This window comes from Crotalus tigris, unplaced genomic scaffold (genome assembly GCF_016545835.1).
Source record: "Crotalus tigris isolate CLP2741 ecotype Arizona unplaced genomic scaffold, ASM1654583v1 scf7180000021028.766984, whole genome shotgun sequence".
NCBI lineage: Eukaryota > Metazoa > Chordata > Lepidosauria > Squamata > Viperidae > Crotalus > Crotalus tigris.
This window is the reverse complement of record NW_024098317.1, coordinates 661,488-678,942: the sequence shown is the minus strand read 5'-3', so window position 1 is coordinate 678,942 and position 17,455 is coordinate 661,488. Positions and strand designations below refer to the sequence as shown.

General features: G+C 41.0%; 1 protein-coding gene across 1 annotated transcript in view; it reads left to right on the top strand.

Moving 5' to 3' along the window:
• Positions 1–235: 235 nt before the first annotated feature.
• The window catches only part of LOC120319937 (protocadherin-9-like), a gene marked incomplete at its 5' end in the record, with an annotated part of 237,863 nt that continues 220,643 nt past the window's right edge, over positions 236–17,455 (top strand). Inside the window, one exon of the mRNA XM_039369306.1 lies at positions 236–452. Within this exon, the coding sequence (XP_039225240.1) occupies positions 236–452 (217 nt within the window). The remainder of the gene's footprint in view (positions 453–17,455) is intronic.

Below are 17,455 nucleotides of genomic sequence, written 5' to 3'. Positions count from 1 at the left end.
ATAAGCAATAATGGAACACAGACAACACAATCATTCTCAAATGACATTATCTCCGATTAGAAGTGTCTTATACTAACCATAGTCCATAGCTGTTGTGATTTTCTACAGTGGGGGGGATCAACTGTGTTTTACAAGATGCATTTTTTTAAAATAATAATAATAATAGAAATGATTAAGAGTGGCGTTCTCCCAGACCCTGCTTTTCGAGTGACATCCAGAATCTTTTCTTTTGCAGCCGTTCCGTAGAGTGACGTTTTCAGTTGTGAGTCAGCCTCAAGACCCGCATCAAGGGTCTTTGCAGAGTTGCTATGACAGCGGTCTGGAGGAATCTGAAACGCCAAGCAGTAAGAGTTCTTCAGGCCCGAGGCTGGGTGCCCTTCCACTCCCAGAGGACAACTACGAAAGGACTACGCCGGATGGCAGTGTTGGTGAGGCAGAGCATATGGAAAATGGTAGGGGCAAACACAACACTCACAACACTCCATTTGCACTAGGGAGCCCATGCCCAGTAGACTTTGACAAGAGGTCAGTTGGAAGAAGGGGGGGAAAGAACCTTGACCAAGAATTTCAGTTGATTGGACGGCTTCCTCCAAATGGGGCGTCTTTACTAAGCCCCATTGAGCTGGATGGGGCTGATGTCTGGACGGGTAGGTTGCAGGCTTAAGGTTAGATTTTAACCTTTTAACCTTTACTGCAGGGGTCTCCAACATTTCTAGCTTTGTGGACCGGGGGGGGGGAGGGGGGATGGTTCCGTGCAAGAAGCAGGCGCGCGTGCTTGCATGCAAAACCCCATTTGTGCAAGCAGCTGGGGCACCTACCCACCATTTGCATAAAGGGAGCTTCCCATGCAAACACGCGTGCCATCGCTCGTGCAAATGGAGTTGTGTGCACTCGCGCATTCACCCACCACTTGTGTGGCCTGGTTTCGAACGGACCATGGCCCGGGGTGTGTGTGTGTTGGGGAACCTCTGACTTACTGGACAGGAAGGTAGAATCTACATTAAACCAGTATACTACTTGCTACTACTAATAATTTCAGCGATGCACACTAAAACATCGGCACACAACCGTTCATGAAAGTATCCCTGGGTTGGGACGTGTTTCACGTGTGACTGGATTTAGCTGACAATACTTTAACTGACAACATCAAGACAGTAGGGGAAAAAAATCGGTTAAAAGAATTAAAACAGCGTTGCTGCCACAAACTCCTAAAGCTAGAAAAATAAATCAATATATAATCTGGTTAAAACACACACACACACACACACACACAAAGAAAAGATCTATTCCCTTAAAAAAATAGCGACGTACTGTTTTTGCTATTATAATTCTCTTAATCGTTACTACATTCAAGATGTCCAGCATTAGCTAGGAGAAAATAATTGTCCTTCAAAGTTTATTGTCTTTTTAAAGACTGTGTAGATGCTTCTCCCAACTTACAAAATACAGTTATCTGCACATATTGATTAAAGTGCATGTGGCAAGGGGTGAACTTAATGAATTCAGAGGTTCTAAGGGAACCCAGAATTTCAGAAAAAAAAATAATAATGAATGTCTTCACTCCCTGTTTAGTTGCCTTTGAGACACCCAATTACAAAGATGTACACATTCCCCTTTTTCATAAAACAGTATTAATCATGCCAGATTCCATGAATGCTGAATTATTTAAAAAGAGTGACAAGCGTCCAGTTTTCTTTTCTCCTTCTGCAGCTGTTGTAGAAGGGCAGGAAAAAAAATAAATAAATCAGAATGTTTCATTTTCAAACCTGGGATTATGGATCTCAGGAACAAAATTGCAATGTTTTTGCCTGTGCTGTATTTAATTTTATATATATATGGAACGAAAAAAGAAGCTTTTGTGGGAATCTTGCATCATTTGGGGATGGGGTGGAAGAAAGCTCTGGTACTTAAAATGAAATGCAGCATAACGTCATTTTAAATTCTCCATTTACTTTCTGGTGCATTTTTAACCATCCACTTCCATACAAGTCTATCCTTGTCCCCTCTCCTCCCCCCACTTTCTTTCTCCCCCTCCCCTTGATCTGAACTTTTCTGAATTAAATTATAATGAATTTTATTTCTGTAGTGGCAAAAGAAGCTGTTGAACGAGAACGCGTAGGGAAATTATAACAAATGAAACGAGAGCCTGTAAATGAGAAGATTGTTGGGCTGCTGTATTAGGTAGTTTTGCTTTTTGTGTGTGTGTGGGGGGGAGAGGTTTCTATCAATAGTTAATGAATTGATTAATTAGAGGTGAAGTAGACTCACCCAAGAAATTATGACAACCTTTGAGAGAGGGTAGCAGAGAAACTCTTTAATATGAGGATAAAAAAATGGCTACTAGCATTAGTTTTTCCCCCGTAAACACGGGAGAGATTTTGCTTGTTTTCATTGGTTTTTATGATATTACTTGTTGGTGAAGAAGATATTGCTGAGATGCCAGTTTAAACAGAGGGAAAACCTCCTAGTTCAGCTAGCTATGTGGGGCTCATAGGAGAGTTGAAAGATCCAACCTTAAATTCACGATTAAATCAATGTTTTTGGTATTGCTTTTTAACGCCTCACAGTTATACCGTTTATAGCTTTTATGATCTGTTTATGACTCATCCGTGCTGGCATTTGTATGTTTCCTTCCCTTAGCTGTTTCTTAACATTGGGAGTTATGCTATTGGAATGAAAGCTAGTAAATCAAGAATGTAGTAATCTCCCACTTATCTCCCGATCTGGCTTCAATTTACAACAGGCTGATGTGGAATGCAGATGTGGTAGCATTAATGCAGTAGCCGAGCAGCAAGGTCATCTACCTGGTGGAAATCCCACCGAGAGTGTCTAGGGTCAAGCAAACAGGAACTGAGAGGCAGAAACAAGAGACATCACCATATATAGGCTGAGGTCAAGGGCAGATTTGAGAGAATCCATTTCATTACTTGATGTGTGTGTGATGCCCAGAATGCTAGTCTGTTTCTTCTCCAGAAAAGAGAGATTAATTGCCCTCTACTCTGGCTGAGAGGTCAGCAGATCATCTTCAGGCTGCTGCACAGAAGATATGCCTGCCAGTGATTTATAGCATCAGCCAGACATCAACGTGGCAATACAAAGCTTCCTGCATTAGGGATACATCACTGGTTGACTCTTCAAATCACCCCAAGGTTAGCTGATGGTACTCAGGCCAGGCCTGAGACACAATGGATCTTCTCACTTTATCCAAACCAAAGAGATTAGATGGCTGCAGATCCAGAGAGCTGAAATAAGGCAGCTGTGATTTGATCACTTTTTCATTTCTTCCTCCAGTGCTCATTTATATGAATGAGTGACTTATATCAGGGCATATCTAATTGCAACTGCGGTGGTTTGCAATCCATTTTGTGCATAAGCGAGCTACCCACGGATCCATATGACCCTCGTACATAATGACCTCTGGCCCTCTCCAAGTGTTGCGACTGGCGGGGCAATTTTCATTCAGATTTTCAACTAAGCAACATTCACTTAGAAACCAATTAAGTGGGAGGATAATGCTACAGAAAGGATTTTTCAGATGTCTCAACAAGGGCCAGGGTCTCTAGGTAAATAAAAGAGGTGACACCATTGATAATTGACACCACAGCTCTCTGTATTTTAAGAGGAGCTTAAAAATAAATTGACACAGATGGCTGCAATTTCTGTTTCCCTGTATATAGATGTAGTAGTATATTTTCCAGTGGGATAGATAGATAGATAGATAGATAGATAGATAGATAGATAGATAGATAGATAGATAGATAGATAGACCATGTCCTGATGTTGCATACCATTTTGCTATTTAAACAAATCATTAAAGACAGTTCTGATCAGCCACCTCCTTGTGGAAACGGATACACCCTTAAAATGCATCCATCAAACTACCCACTAAACGAAAAGTACCTAGGATCTGCAAAATCCTTCATTTAACTTTGGGATAGATAAGAACTTTATTTTTTCCCAAGGCAGGTAGTTTAATCTACTCTATGTCCAAGATTAAAAAGAAAAATAGAACTGGAAGGCTAGGTGTAGCTTTCTAAAGACATGAATCAAATCCTAGCTATGAGCTGGATGAAGTCCTTCATTAGAAAGACTCCTTATCAATATCTTCTCAAACTTAGATTCGACCAAAGATGAAGATGACCAAAAGAAAAAGAAACAAAAAAAGAGCATCAGCATGTTTCCTAAATGTAGACAGACAGACAGACAGACAGACAAATACAATAGCTAGCTAGCTACCTAGCTAGCTGGATGGATAGATGGATGGATGGATGGATGGATGGATGGATGGATGGATGGATGGATGAATGGATGGATAGAAGGACAGACAGACAGTCAGTCAGTCAGTCAGTCAGACAGACAGACAGACAGATGGATAATAGATACTGTAGGAGATAACAGGCTGAGCCCGAGGGAGGGGTCAAATGTGTCATAAGTCACGTGTCTCTCTGCTCTCCAAGAAATCTAAATCCAGCCTACCTTGGATGCCTTTCTTTCCTATATCCCACTCATTTCTCTTCACTGTTAGTTGGTCAGATTCTTGTAGAGAGCTTAAGCTTGCAATAAATCTTCGCACTTCTTTGAACTACCTGAATCTCCTGATTTCCCCAGCACTTGACAGATACAAGTATATACTACAGCAGGCTGGCAAATATTGTTGACAATATGGTGACAAGGAACAGCAAGAAGACATAAGCTTTGTGGAAGGGTTAAACCAATCACGGATAAGGATATGCAGATGATGAACATAGCCTTAAGTCTGTTTTTTTTTTAATATTACTATGGTTCATGATATTAAGATCATGATTTATTTAATTATAGTTAATTTTAATTTAATGCTTGATGAGAAAAAAATGGAGATGCCCCAAGATTTGGAGAGGTTGTTTTTCTCCATCGAAATGTCTCAAGAGGCACTGAATTAATACATTAACACAGATAGCCAACAGCTCAACATGTGGTGTTTCTCCTTAGAAAATCAAGAGCTTTTTGTTACTCTCTGGGGCCTAGATGATCATGCAATTAAACAAGAAAGAAAGAAAGAAAGAAAGAAAGAAAGAAAGAAAGAAAGAAAGAAAGGAACATTTTCACTGAATTTTCATGCTTATGACAAATTGAGTGATTTTGCTCAAGCTGCACGTCTAATTTACTGTTCCTTTTTCAACAGCTTCTGATATCCATCTGTCTCCAAAACCTCATTATGATATACTTAAAGTGGCATAATTTGATTCCATCCTTGGAATATCATAAACTGGTATGACAAAAATCACAACCCCTTGAAAACTCTACTTCCAGTAATTCTGGAAGATGCTGTCCTGCAGCTATGGACGATAGATAGATAGATAGATAGATAGATAGATAGATAGATAGATAGATAGATAGATAGATAGATAGATAGATAGATAGATAGATAGGCAGGCAGGCAGGCAGGCAGGCAGGCAGGCAGGCAGGCAGGCAGGCAGGCAGGCAGGCAGGCAGACAGACAGATAGATAGATACAGGGCTTTTTTTCCCTCATAGAATGCCCAGAACAGAGTTCCAGCACCTTTTTTGGATGGAACCTTGTAGGGTAGGAAAGGCAGGTTGTATGACGTGTGTGAGTTCTGGCACCTTTTTTTTTTAGAAAAAAAAGCACTGGATAGATAGATAGATAGATAGATAGATAGATAGATAGATAGATAGATAGATAGATAGATAGATAGACAGACAGACAGACAGACAGACAGATAGACAGATGAGATAGATGATAGACAGACAGACAGACAGACAGACAGATAGATAGATAATTTAAAAAAAGTAAATGTAATATTAGATATTTGACTGAGTCACTCATTCTCTATCTTCCTCCCTCAGTTTAACTTCAGCTTTTAAGCTCCCTTATCCTGATTTTAAGGAAAATCAATGTGCTAAGTGATCTGCTTGGTATCATCTTTGTATTAAAGAATTACCACAAGCATCAAAAAGCAGCAGCTCTTTCGATTGTAATTTTAGCAGGGTCTCTGTTGCATGGAAAATTTTGCAGGAAAACATGGGTGTGTATACTGTACATGGGTACACACCCATGTGCTTAGAGAAGCAACCTGAGGCTTAATTCTTACGACTTCAAATATTTACTGTTTCATTTTGTCCAGTATGAAAAAGGCTCAGTTATAATTAGTTGAGGGAGAAACAGTACGTACGGAATTTAAAATTTAGAAAGCAATTTCTCGGCCCATCAATGAAAGCTTCCAGATTCCCTCCTCTGCATTTTAAAGGAAAGATAAGAGGAGAATGAAAAACAAGAAAAAGGGAAAGCAGAAGTGAGCTAGTGGGAGATAGAGAGAGTGGTATGTGATTTTCTCCAGCTGTTATGTTGACATGATGGATGGACGGACGGATGGACGAATGAACGGACAGACAGACAGACAATAGATACTGTAGGAGATAACAGGTTGGGTCAAATGTGTCATAAATCACGAGTCCCTGCGCACCCGCAAGAGATCTCAGTCCAGCCCACCTCGAATGCCTTTCTTATCTCCCACTCGTTTCCCTTGACCGTTAGTTGGTTAGATTCTTGTAGAGAGCTTAAGCTTGCAATAAATCTTCATACTCATCTGAACTGCCTGAATCTCCTGATTTTCCCAGTGCTTGACAGATACAAGTATATACTGCAGCAGGCTGGCAAATATTGTTGACACTACAGTGACAAGCAAGATAGTGGGAGATAGAGAGAGTGGTATGTGATTTTCCCCAGCTGTTATGTTGACATGATGGATGGATGGACGGATGGATGGACAGACGGACAGACAGACAGACAGACAATAGATACTGTAGGAGATAACAGGTTGGGTCAAATGTGTCATAAATCACAAGTCCCTGCGCACCCACAAGAGATCTCAGTCCAGCCCACTTCGAATGCCTTTCTTATCTCCCACTCGTTGCCCTTGACCGTTAGTTGGTTATATTCTTATAGAGAGCTTAAGCTTGCAATAAATCTTCATTCTCATCTGAACTGTCTGAATCTCCTGATTTTCCCAGTGCTTGACAGATACAAGTATATACTGCAGCAGGCTGGCAAATATTGTTGACACTACGGTGACAAGCAAGATAGTGGGAGATACAGAGAGTGGGTATGTGATTTCCCCCAGCTGTTATGTTGACATATTCTGAGTTGGGGGGGAGGGTCCTACTTTTGCCATTGAGACTTCTGAGCTGTGTTGAAGCACACTTGGTTGTGACTGCACCATTCGACCAGTTCATAACCAACTTGGAAAATGTGATGAGGATGGTACATCTGCTGGCGCTTCAGATGTTGGTTAGAAGGCTTAGATCAGAGGTCTTCAAACATGGCCCTTTTATGACTTGTGGACTTCAACTCCCAAAATTCCTCGACCAGCGTGTCTGGCTGAGGAATTCTGGGAGTTGAAGTCCACAAGTCATAAAAGGGCCAAGTTTGAAGACCCCTGGCTTAGATCATTCATTGGCGCTGCCTTCTAGCGCAATTGTAGTTCTACAACAACATTGGAACTGCTACTAGTTCCATGTTCCTGCTGATAATGAAACCTCAGTGTGCATCTTCAGGTGCAGCAAAGCACGTGTGGGCCTCTGAATTGTGAGTTGATATTACCTCCTTCACACCGATGTTCCTTTTTTTCTTTTTAAAATATATAGAAATCTTCTGTTGCATAGGTTCCAGAATCAAGGAATTCAATCTGTCTGGGGCTGTTGTGCTTCGTAGTCATATGACTCACAACAGTATTGACTCGTTTCACACAGCGTTAGCAACAAATTTTCTTGCAAGTGGAAAACTAACATAGAAGATGAAAAGAGTTGCATCTTAAAAAAAAAAAGAATAATAATTTGTCATGCTAGTGTTCCATACAGCCTGTGCATTTGTTGTGTGTGTAACTATACCCAAGAACCTTTCAGTATGGAATCTTTACCTTTATTGTATATTATGAAAACCATCCAAAATATTTTGTTCCATAGGGATGTGCGAGAAGTGGGTTACTTTTAAAATTATCTGTTGATTACAGTATTCTTTAAATGGCAGAAAATGGTATCTGTTGCTTTGAATTTTTATACACCATTAGATAAATAGAAGTAGGATTTCTTCCCAGTCTTCTTATTTTGCATTGACTGCTAAAACAGTAGTCTTTAGCAAAAGGGACCAGGATAAAGACACTGCTGATCATGTTTAGAAATCCTCTTGTCAATTGCTCTGTTAGTCCCTGCATGCAACTGATTGATTTTGCAATAGAACATCTGGGACATGCGTGCTGGTTTATCCAACCAACGGATTTATTTCAAAAAGTTGTGCCACAGGGATTCTTAATAAACAGAGTGATTCTTAAATATTTCTGAGAGGGTCATCTCTGCCTGCATCCATTTTGGAGGGACAGAGATTGGTGCTTTATGTACAACTTAATGTACAAGGGCATACCAGAATCAGAAGTGGTGATTTCCTTGTTCTGTAAGCTACAGTTAATAGACACAGTGATATCATAAAATGTATAAGTTCCTTGGACTAGAAAAGAGACAGATAATTTATAGCACTAAGCTACTGCACACCCAGCCCTTTAAACTATTTTATGGTGATACTTGAATACCTCTTGATCACATTTGCTGAAAATGAGCTATATGCTTTCCTGGCACATTAAAACAAAAACATCAGAACTTAAATAAAGGATTTTGCTCCACTAGTCCAGGGGTAGGCAACCTTGGCTTTTTTAATGACTTGTGGACTTCAACTCCCAGAATTCCTGAGCCAGCCGTGCTGAGGGAAAAGGGAGAGGTTTCCAAGCTGAACCATGCTGGCTCAGGAATTCTGGGAGTTGAAGTCCACAAGTCATAAAAGTGCCAAGGTTGCCTACCCCTGCAGTAGTCATAGCTGACTCTAGGGGTGGCACTCCTTTCCGTTTCAAGGCCACTGAGCCAACGTTGTCCAAAGACATTTCCGTGGTCATGTGACCATCATGACATCACGGAGCGCTGTTACCTTCCCACAGAAGAGCTACCTATTTATCTACTTGCATTTGCATGCTTTCGAACTGTAGTTTGGCAGGAGCTGAGGTGAGGATGGGAACTTACACCATCGCATAGTGCTTGGGTCTTGAACAACCCAATTTCTTAACCACTCAGCCACCACACTGCCAAGACCTTAACTAGAGTTTCTAAATTCCTAAAGAAAGGTTTTAAAAAGAAAACAAAAAAATCCTGATCGCCATCTCAAAAGAACTCTGAAAATTAAGAAGGCAAATCTCAGTTCTGTGCCAATGTGTACTAGTCCCACTCAACTTGCTTGATCATTCCAGTCTTTTCCCTTATAAATAATGTGTATGACTTCCTGGTTATGGAAACATCACCTTTTCTTGCACAAGAAGCAAAACCCTTTTTTTTTTCAACGTTCATTATTTTCTTCCATATAACCACACCACCTTAGTGATCAAGATAGAGAAATAATTAATTTTAGAGAGAGAGAGAGACGTTCTATTGGAGAAGCAGTTTGGTGTAGTTCCAAAGATGCTTTTTTGAGGAGGCAACTGGACTTTTTTTGAAGACATTTCGCCTCTCATCCGCTCTTACCGGATGGTGGGAAATTGAAGGATTTATACTCCTTGCAGACAGCTGGTCATTTGCATTCTTTTTAGATAGTCGTTGAGGTTACTTGGACTCGGAAGCTTCTTGGATGAGAAGTAAAATGTCTTCAAAGAAAAACAAGAAAGCGCAGTTGCCTGGTGAAAAAGCATCTTTGGGACAACCATGACCTAGATGACTGAGAATCTCCATAGACAGTTTGGTGTAGTACTTAAAGCATCAGACTAGAACCCTAGAGACACTAAGTTCTAGTCTTAGACACAAAGCTAGCTTGGTGACCAGTCACTTTGATCCTTAGACACAAAGTGTCTCAAACCTAGGAAGGAGGCTGTGGCAAATCTTGCCAAGAAAATGGTAGGGACTTATCCAGGCAGTGATCAGGAATCAACACTACACACACATGGATACCCAGATACATGCCCATGTTTCTTTTAGAACAGTGGTTCTCAACCTTTTTAATGCCGTGACTCCCAACCGGTCATAAGTTGAGGACTACTCAACTGGTCATAAGTTGAGGACTACTCAACTGGTGCAGCACCATTTGCAGAATGGGACTTTTGGCGGGCTCAGCAGGGCAGAGACAGCCTGGACAATTCTTATTGGCTTTCAAAAGCCAATAGAATAAAAGGGAGTAGCACAGCTAAGGAAAAGGGGGAATAAAATGGCGGACTGCATTGTTTGGCGACCTCCATGAAATGGTCGTTCGACCCCAAATGGGGTCCCGACCCACAGGTTGAGAACCACTGTTTTACAAGATTTAAGATGCCTTTTAAGATTTTGAAACTTAAATACTACGTCTTCAAACCTCTGCATCCTACTAATACTGGTGTGCCAAGAAACACTTTTGCATGTCTGTTAACAGATTTAACGACTTCCATTGTGAGTAATGCAATTACTATACAGGACCCTAAACATACCTCCTTACTCATAACTGTTGACCCACCTTGACTTCACAAGAACAAAGTTCCCTTTTTAGGTATTATGCAAACTTAACCAAACACAATAGTTGTGCGGGCAAGCTATTAATAATTAACCAAATTTATTTGGGAAATGTTCTTGGTCACCGGGCGCCTTGTTTAATTTTATTTCCGATCTCTTCCGACATAGCTTAGCATTCTGAAGGCTTTGTTCTTTGTGGTTCTTTTGAACCTTCACAATCTTGTCTTCCTCTGTTAGAACAAACTCTCATTGTTTTGCTGATATTTTCATATATATATTGGCCGGACAACACAAAAAGTCTGCCTCATTGCCAGTCATGTAGTTTTTGTTTGTTTAAAAAGCAATTTTCAAAGCTGATAAGTAGACAGATTCCGATAATCAGAAATAACAGGTGTATTGCTTCTAAACCCAGAGCTTTGAATGCGTAGGGATTAAAAGATTTGTCTTATGGTTAATTATATGGGGCTATGGTAAAATGGGAAGAATTAATTGAACGAGCTGAGCAATGCTCAAAAGGGAGTTGTCTTTCAAAAGACAACACACATCAGTTCTTTGATATATAGAGATGATGATGATGATGATGATGATGATGATAGATAGATAGATAGATAGATAGATAGATAGATAGATAGATAGATAGATAGATAGATTAATTTCCAAGCTACTAGTGACTATCTTGAAGCTTTCTCTTGAAGCAGGAATAAATACTGCAAGAGACAGTTGCAGTTGACTTTCTCAACAAGTTAGATGGCTGCATATGATGTCCCCTACAAGACTAGAGTAGGCGAACTGTTTGTTGTTTTAGGGGGTGGGGCTAAACTTAAAAAAGTTGTTGAGACTCTGGAAAGAGTGCAGAGAAGAACAACAAAAATGATTAGGGGACTGGAGGCTAAAACATGTAAGGAACGGTTGCTGGAATTGGGTATGTCTAGTTTAGTGAAGAGAAGGACGAGGGGGGACATGATAGCAGTGTTCCAATATCTCAAGGATTGCCACAAAGAACAGGGAGTCAAGCTATTCTCCAAAGTGCCTGAAGGCAGGACAAGAAGCAATGGATGGAAACTAGTCAAGGAGAAAAGCGACCTAGAACTAAGGAGAAATTTCCTGACAAACAATTAACCAATGGAACAACCTGCCTCCAGAAGTGGTGAATGCTCCAACACTGGAAGTCTTTAAAATGAGACTAGACAACCATTTGTCCAAAATGTTAAAGGGTTTCCTGAGCAGGGGGTTGGACTAGATGACCTCCAAGGTCCCTTCCAACACCATCATCATCATCATTATCATCATCATCATTATTATGGATCATCTCACAGTCAGCCAGATGTTCAGACTGGATTTGGCATTTTGTCTACCTATCGAGTCCTTACCCAGGACCTGGGATAGACAGAGGTGGATGTTTGATGGTATTACAGATATCGTTGCAGGATGGAAGCAGTTCCCAGTAAGGCCGCCTTTTGCGATTGACTAATAGCGAATTTGTCATTATTATTATTATTATTATTATTATTATTATCATTATTATCATTATTATCATTATTATCATTATTATAGTTAAAAAGAGAGAGAGAGCCAGTAGCTTCTTTTATATAAATTCCAAACCACACCCTTAAAAGACAACATGGTCAGTTAAGGTTTTACATGGTCAATTAAGGTTTGTAGAGGAATACAGATATTTTAATGGTTCATGAAATCTCAGAATATTCTCTTCTGAGCTTCAGACACTCCAAGACTAGAGAGTCTGATCACAAACTACTTTGCATACCTCTAATGTCCCTTAATGCGTGTATAAAACTACGTGAGCCAGCTCTTCTTTGAGGTTTAAAATCTCCATGTTAGATTATGGAGATATCATTCATAGGTTTTTGGAGATATCCCTCAGTTCAACAGGTAACCAGAGAATGGAAACATGGATTACATTGTATGTGCTCTCAGCATCCTCTATCTTTATCATTGATAAGATTAGGCCCTCAGAGTTTGAAATGTACTATACATATTTTTTTTTAAAGATCAGTGGAAGGAAACAGTTCAAGAATAGAATAGAACTGAATAGAATAGAGTAGAGTAGAGTAGAGTAGAGTAGAGTAGAGTAGAGTAGAGTAGAGTAGAGTAGAGTAGAGTAGAGCTGGAAGGGACCTTGGAGGTCTTCTAGTCCAGCCCCCTGTTCAAGCAGGAGAACCTATACCATCTCAGACAGGTGAATGTCTAGTCTCTTCTTAAAAATCTCCAGTGATGGAGCGCCCACAATTTCTGGTGGCAAACTGTTCCACTGGTTGATTGTCCTCACTGTTAGGAAGTTTCTCCTTAATTCCAGGTTGCTTCTCTCTTTGATCAGTTCAGTATCCCAGGATCATGTGATCCACTTTTTACAACCTTCTGACAAACAAAGTCATTGGGGGAAGGCAGTTTCACTTAAGAACGATGTTGCTAATTTAACAACTGCAGTGATTCACTTAACAACTGTGGCAAGAAAGGTTTTGCAATTTTGGGCTCCATTGTGGCCATATGTTGAGCACTATCGGTACTGTTCCAAGAAGAAATGTATAAAACACATGGAATGAGTATTTGCAATCCCCCCACGCATCATAACATTCTTTAAGCACGTTGGGCTTGATTTCTTTTCAAAGGTGCATCATATTTAATTTTATGAGCATTTACAAATTGTTCCTTGTCACAGTTAAAACTGACTGAGTGAATGAGATGTAAAGCTGACCTTTATGGTCCGGGCACCTATCCAAGGCCTGTGGTTTTGACTTTAATAAATTGTTAAAGAGAACATGCATTGGTGTTTTAGAAAGCGTGCAGACATCAAAAGACACTTCCTGAACGTGATTCTTGGCTGGTGCAGACATTCATTTTACCATGTTTTTTTGTGAATTCAGTTCTCAATGTAAGAATCATCATTTTTATACAGACATATCCATGAGGTTTTGCAATGTATGGCTGTGAAAGTTGGACCATAAGAAAGGCTGAGCGCCAAAGAATGGAGGCCTTTGAACTATGGTGCTGGAGAAGACTCCTGCGAGTCCCCTGGACTGCAAGGTGATCAAACCGGTCAGTCCTAGAAGAGATCAACCCTGACTGCTCTTTAGAAGGCCAGATCCTGAAGCTGAAACTCAAATACTTTGGCCACCTAATGAGAAGGAAGGACTCACTGGAGAAGAGCCTGATGCTGGGAAAGATGGAGGGCAATAGAAGAAGGGGATGACAGAGAATGAGGTGGCTGGATGGAGTCACTGAAGCAGTAGGCATGAGCTTAAATGGACTCCAGAAGATGGTAGAGGACAGGAAGGCCTGGAGGAACATTGTCCATGGTGTTGCAATGGGTTGGATACGACACAACTAAAAACAACAATCCATGAGTTGTTTTTTTTTTTTAAAAAAAAACAAACAACCCTCTCTATCAATGTCTCTCAAGAGTAACTTGAGAACAAAGAAAAACTAGAGGTTGAAATGGAAAGGACAACAAAGGATTTTTCAAGAAAATCTTTTTAAAAAATTGCAGTGTCAGATTTTTCTTTCTTTTTTTTCCCCTCCCTTCCACAATTCACAAGCTTAGCCATTATTACTTTGTTCCAGTTTAGAAGGAGTTAGGGTAATGAATCTCTTTTGAAAAGAGATTAGGTACCCCTTGCTCTCAGAAAGAAGAACGAGCAATTTGTTGGGGAAAAAAGCCAGGAGAAATTGAAGCTGTGGCTTTAACTCTGAAAGTTTATATATGAATTCCAAAGTGAGCTGTAATTAGAGCAGATTGCTTGACCAAATCGTTATGCATTCTGCAGAATGGAAATCTGAAATAATAAACATGTAGAACAGTGGTTCTCAACCTGTGGATCGGGACCCCATTTGGGGTCGAACGACCATTTCACGGGGGTCACCAAACAATGCAGTCCACCATCCCCCCCCCTTTTCCTTAGTTGTGCTATTCTCTTTTATTCTGTTGGCTTTTGAAAGCCAATAGAAGAGACTCTCTTGAATAGAGTCTAATTCTATTGGCTTTCAAAAGCCAATAGGAATTGTCCAGGCTGTCTCTGCCCTGCTGAGCCCGCCAAAAGTCCCATTCTCCAAACGGTGCTGCACCAGTTGAGTAGTCCTCGACTTACGACTGGTTGGGTAGTCCTCGACTTACGACCGGTTGGGGGTCGCGGCATTAAAAAGGTTGAGAACCACTGATGTAGAACAATGCTAACTGACAATACACACACACACACACACACATTCATGTACACATATATCATGATTATGGGACTTCTATGTGCTCAGCACCTTGGGAGCATGAACACTGTTCTAATTACAGCTCACTAGACCAAAAAATTGATCTTAATCAAGAACAAGATAGTCAAAAGAAAAGTAATGATCAATTTTGTCAATGAATATCCAATAAAAGGAAACCTGGATTTCTGGTTAAACAATATTCTTGGGTCTAATTATATGATAGCAATGGAATGAATGGACATTGTGATAGAATTCAAAATATTTAGAAGACTTAAATTAAAGAGTGCAGAGAAGAACAACAAAGATGATTAGGGGGCTGGAGGCCAAAACATATGAAGAATGGATGCAGGAATCGGGGAATTGGGTATGTCTAGTTTAATGAAAAAAAGGACTAGGGGTGACATGATAACAGTGTTCCAATATCTCAGGGGCTGCCCCCAAAGAAGAGGGAGTCAAGCTATTTTCCAAAGCGCTTGAAGGCAGGACAAGAAGCAGCGGATGGAAACTAATCAAGGAGAGAAGCAACCTAGAACTAAGGAGAAATTTCCTGACAGGGAGAACAATCAATCAGTAGAATGGCTTGCCGTCAGAAGATAAATACCGTATATTCCGGCGTATAAGACGACTTTCTAAACACTTAAAATCTTCGCAAAAGTGGGGGGTCGTCTTATACGCCGGAAAAATATTACTCAGCAAGTTTTCTCTTCCCCCCCCCCTCTCTCTCACTCAAAAAGAGTCCTAGGGTTATTATTAAAACCAGCCGATCAACTAAAGATATCTCTGAGAGTACGATAGGCATTATCTGGCTGTTGTGACGGTAAGATTTCCTGGAGGTTTAATCCCCATTCTATAATGCTACATTGCAAACCGTCTCCTCTCTTCTTCCCTCCCTTTTGCATCCCAATTCCTTGCCCACCCCTCCAGAACTGCGGATTGGTAGTGGCCATCCCCTGATTAATTCAGTCAAAGGAAGTAGAAAGGGATGGCCCATGTAATGGGGAAGGGGGGAAAAGAATTGTAGGGTGGTTTTTTTATATAATGAAAACAAACCTAAGCATCTGCGTCCATTCGAGGCACTTTTCAGTGCTTCTTCATGCAAGCTTTTCAGCGTTTACCTCTCACTGCCGGTGAGAGTAGCTTGGGGAGGCGGAGCTTATGGGTCTGGAAGGGGAGGGGTGTCAGCTAAATTCCTCTCGGAGTTAAGAAGCAGGAATGGAGTGGGGACAGAAAACAGCTACACAATCCTTTTGCCCGAGCTTATGCAAGCAGTTTCTCCCCCCCCCTGCCTAAATAAACTTGCATGGTGCATTTGTGGTGTTATTTATGACAGATCCTGGCTGGTCAATCTGGCTCCCATCTATAAGTACTGTAGTGCACTGAGTTTTAATAACAAATTAAAAGGAAAGCATTTACTCCCCCCCCCATTACCTGAAAAGGGGGCAACTTATCACATTTATGGAAATGCAAGTTTTCGAAGGGCGAATGCCTTTCTTACTTAGCTTATTAACTGCTTCCTTTCCTTCTTCCCTAAACATTCTGGCTGTCTCCAATTTCATTCTTGGTAGTGTTGCTTTAAAAAACTGCTGAGAAGTCCTTTTGCAGGCAGGGCAATTTTCATCAAGGTGTGTGTGCGATTGACAAGGCAGAGCCTTTGAAAAACAGGCAGGCTTTCTGCTCACTCAGCTTGGAGAGGCTGTGGAGTATTCGCAGGGTGGAAGACTGAGAGGAGGAGATCCCTGTGTGCAGCCTGTTTGCTCCAAGCCAAAGCTTGCTACTGGGGGGAGGGCAATGGAAGGGACCCAGGGAGTCACACGCATGCCTACATGTGCACGCACACACCCTGAGCTACTCATTTGGACTTACAGGTGGCCAATGAGAACTCAGAAACTGTGCTCCCTTTCCCCCTCCCTCATGGAATTAGCTTGTCCATTTTTTCCCTAGGGCCTATACAGGAGTAGGCAACCTTGGCTCTTTTATGACTCATGGACTTCAACTCCCAGAATTCCTGAGCCAGCATAGTTGGCTCAGGAATTCTGGAAGTTGAAGTCCATGAGTCATAAAAGAGCCAAGGTTGCCTACCCCTGGCCTATAAGATGACAGGAAGGGTTGGGCAGGCAGGGAGAGCTGATCCACCCAATCCAAGCAGGCTTTGTATACAACAACCAGCTAAGGTTCATCGCTTGCTGTGATTGGCTGGTTGTTGTATACTGGGTACATACAGTACAGCACCAGTATCTGTACCAGTTCATACAGTACAGCACCAATACATACAGTACAGTATACAAATGTCCAATAGTCAAGACCCTATCATGGCTCCACCAGCAAGAAGAAGGAAATATGAAGCCAGTTTCAAACTTAAAGTTGTAAACTTTGCCATGGAACATAATAACTGCGCTGCTGCAAGACAATATGGAGTAACAGAAAAGATGGTTCGGGACTGGAAGGCAAATGAAAAAGCATTAAAGAGTATGCCAAGGGGTAAGTGTGCATTAAGAAGAGGCACCCCACATTGGCCAGAACTTGAAAAACATGTAGCAGACATGGTGAATGAGCATCGCCAAAACGGTTATGTAGTGACACGAAATAAAATACGTTTGTTTGCACTTCAGTGGGCCAAATCTAACCCAGATCACAGCAACAGATTTAAGGCCACTGCATCCTGGTGTACTAGATTCTTGGAAAGGCATAATATGGTACTGAGGCAAAAGACGAAAATTGCACAAAAATTACCT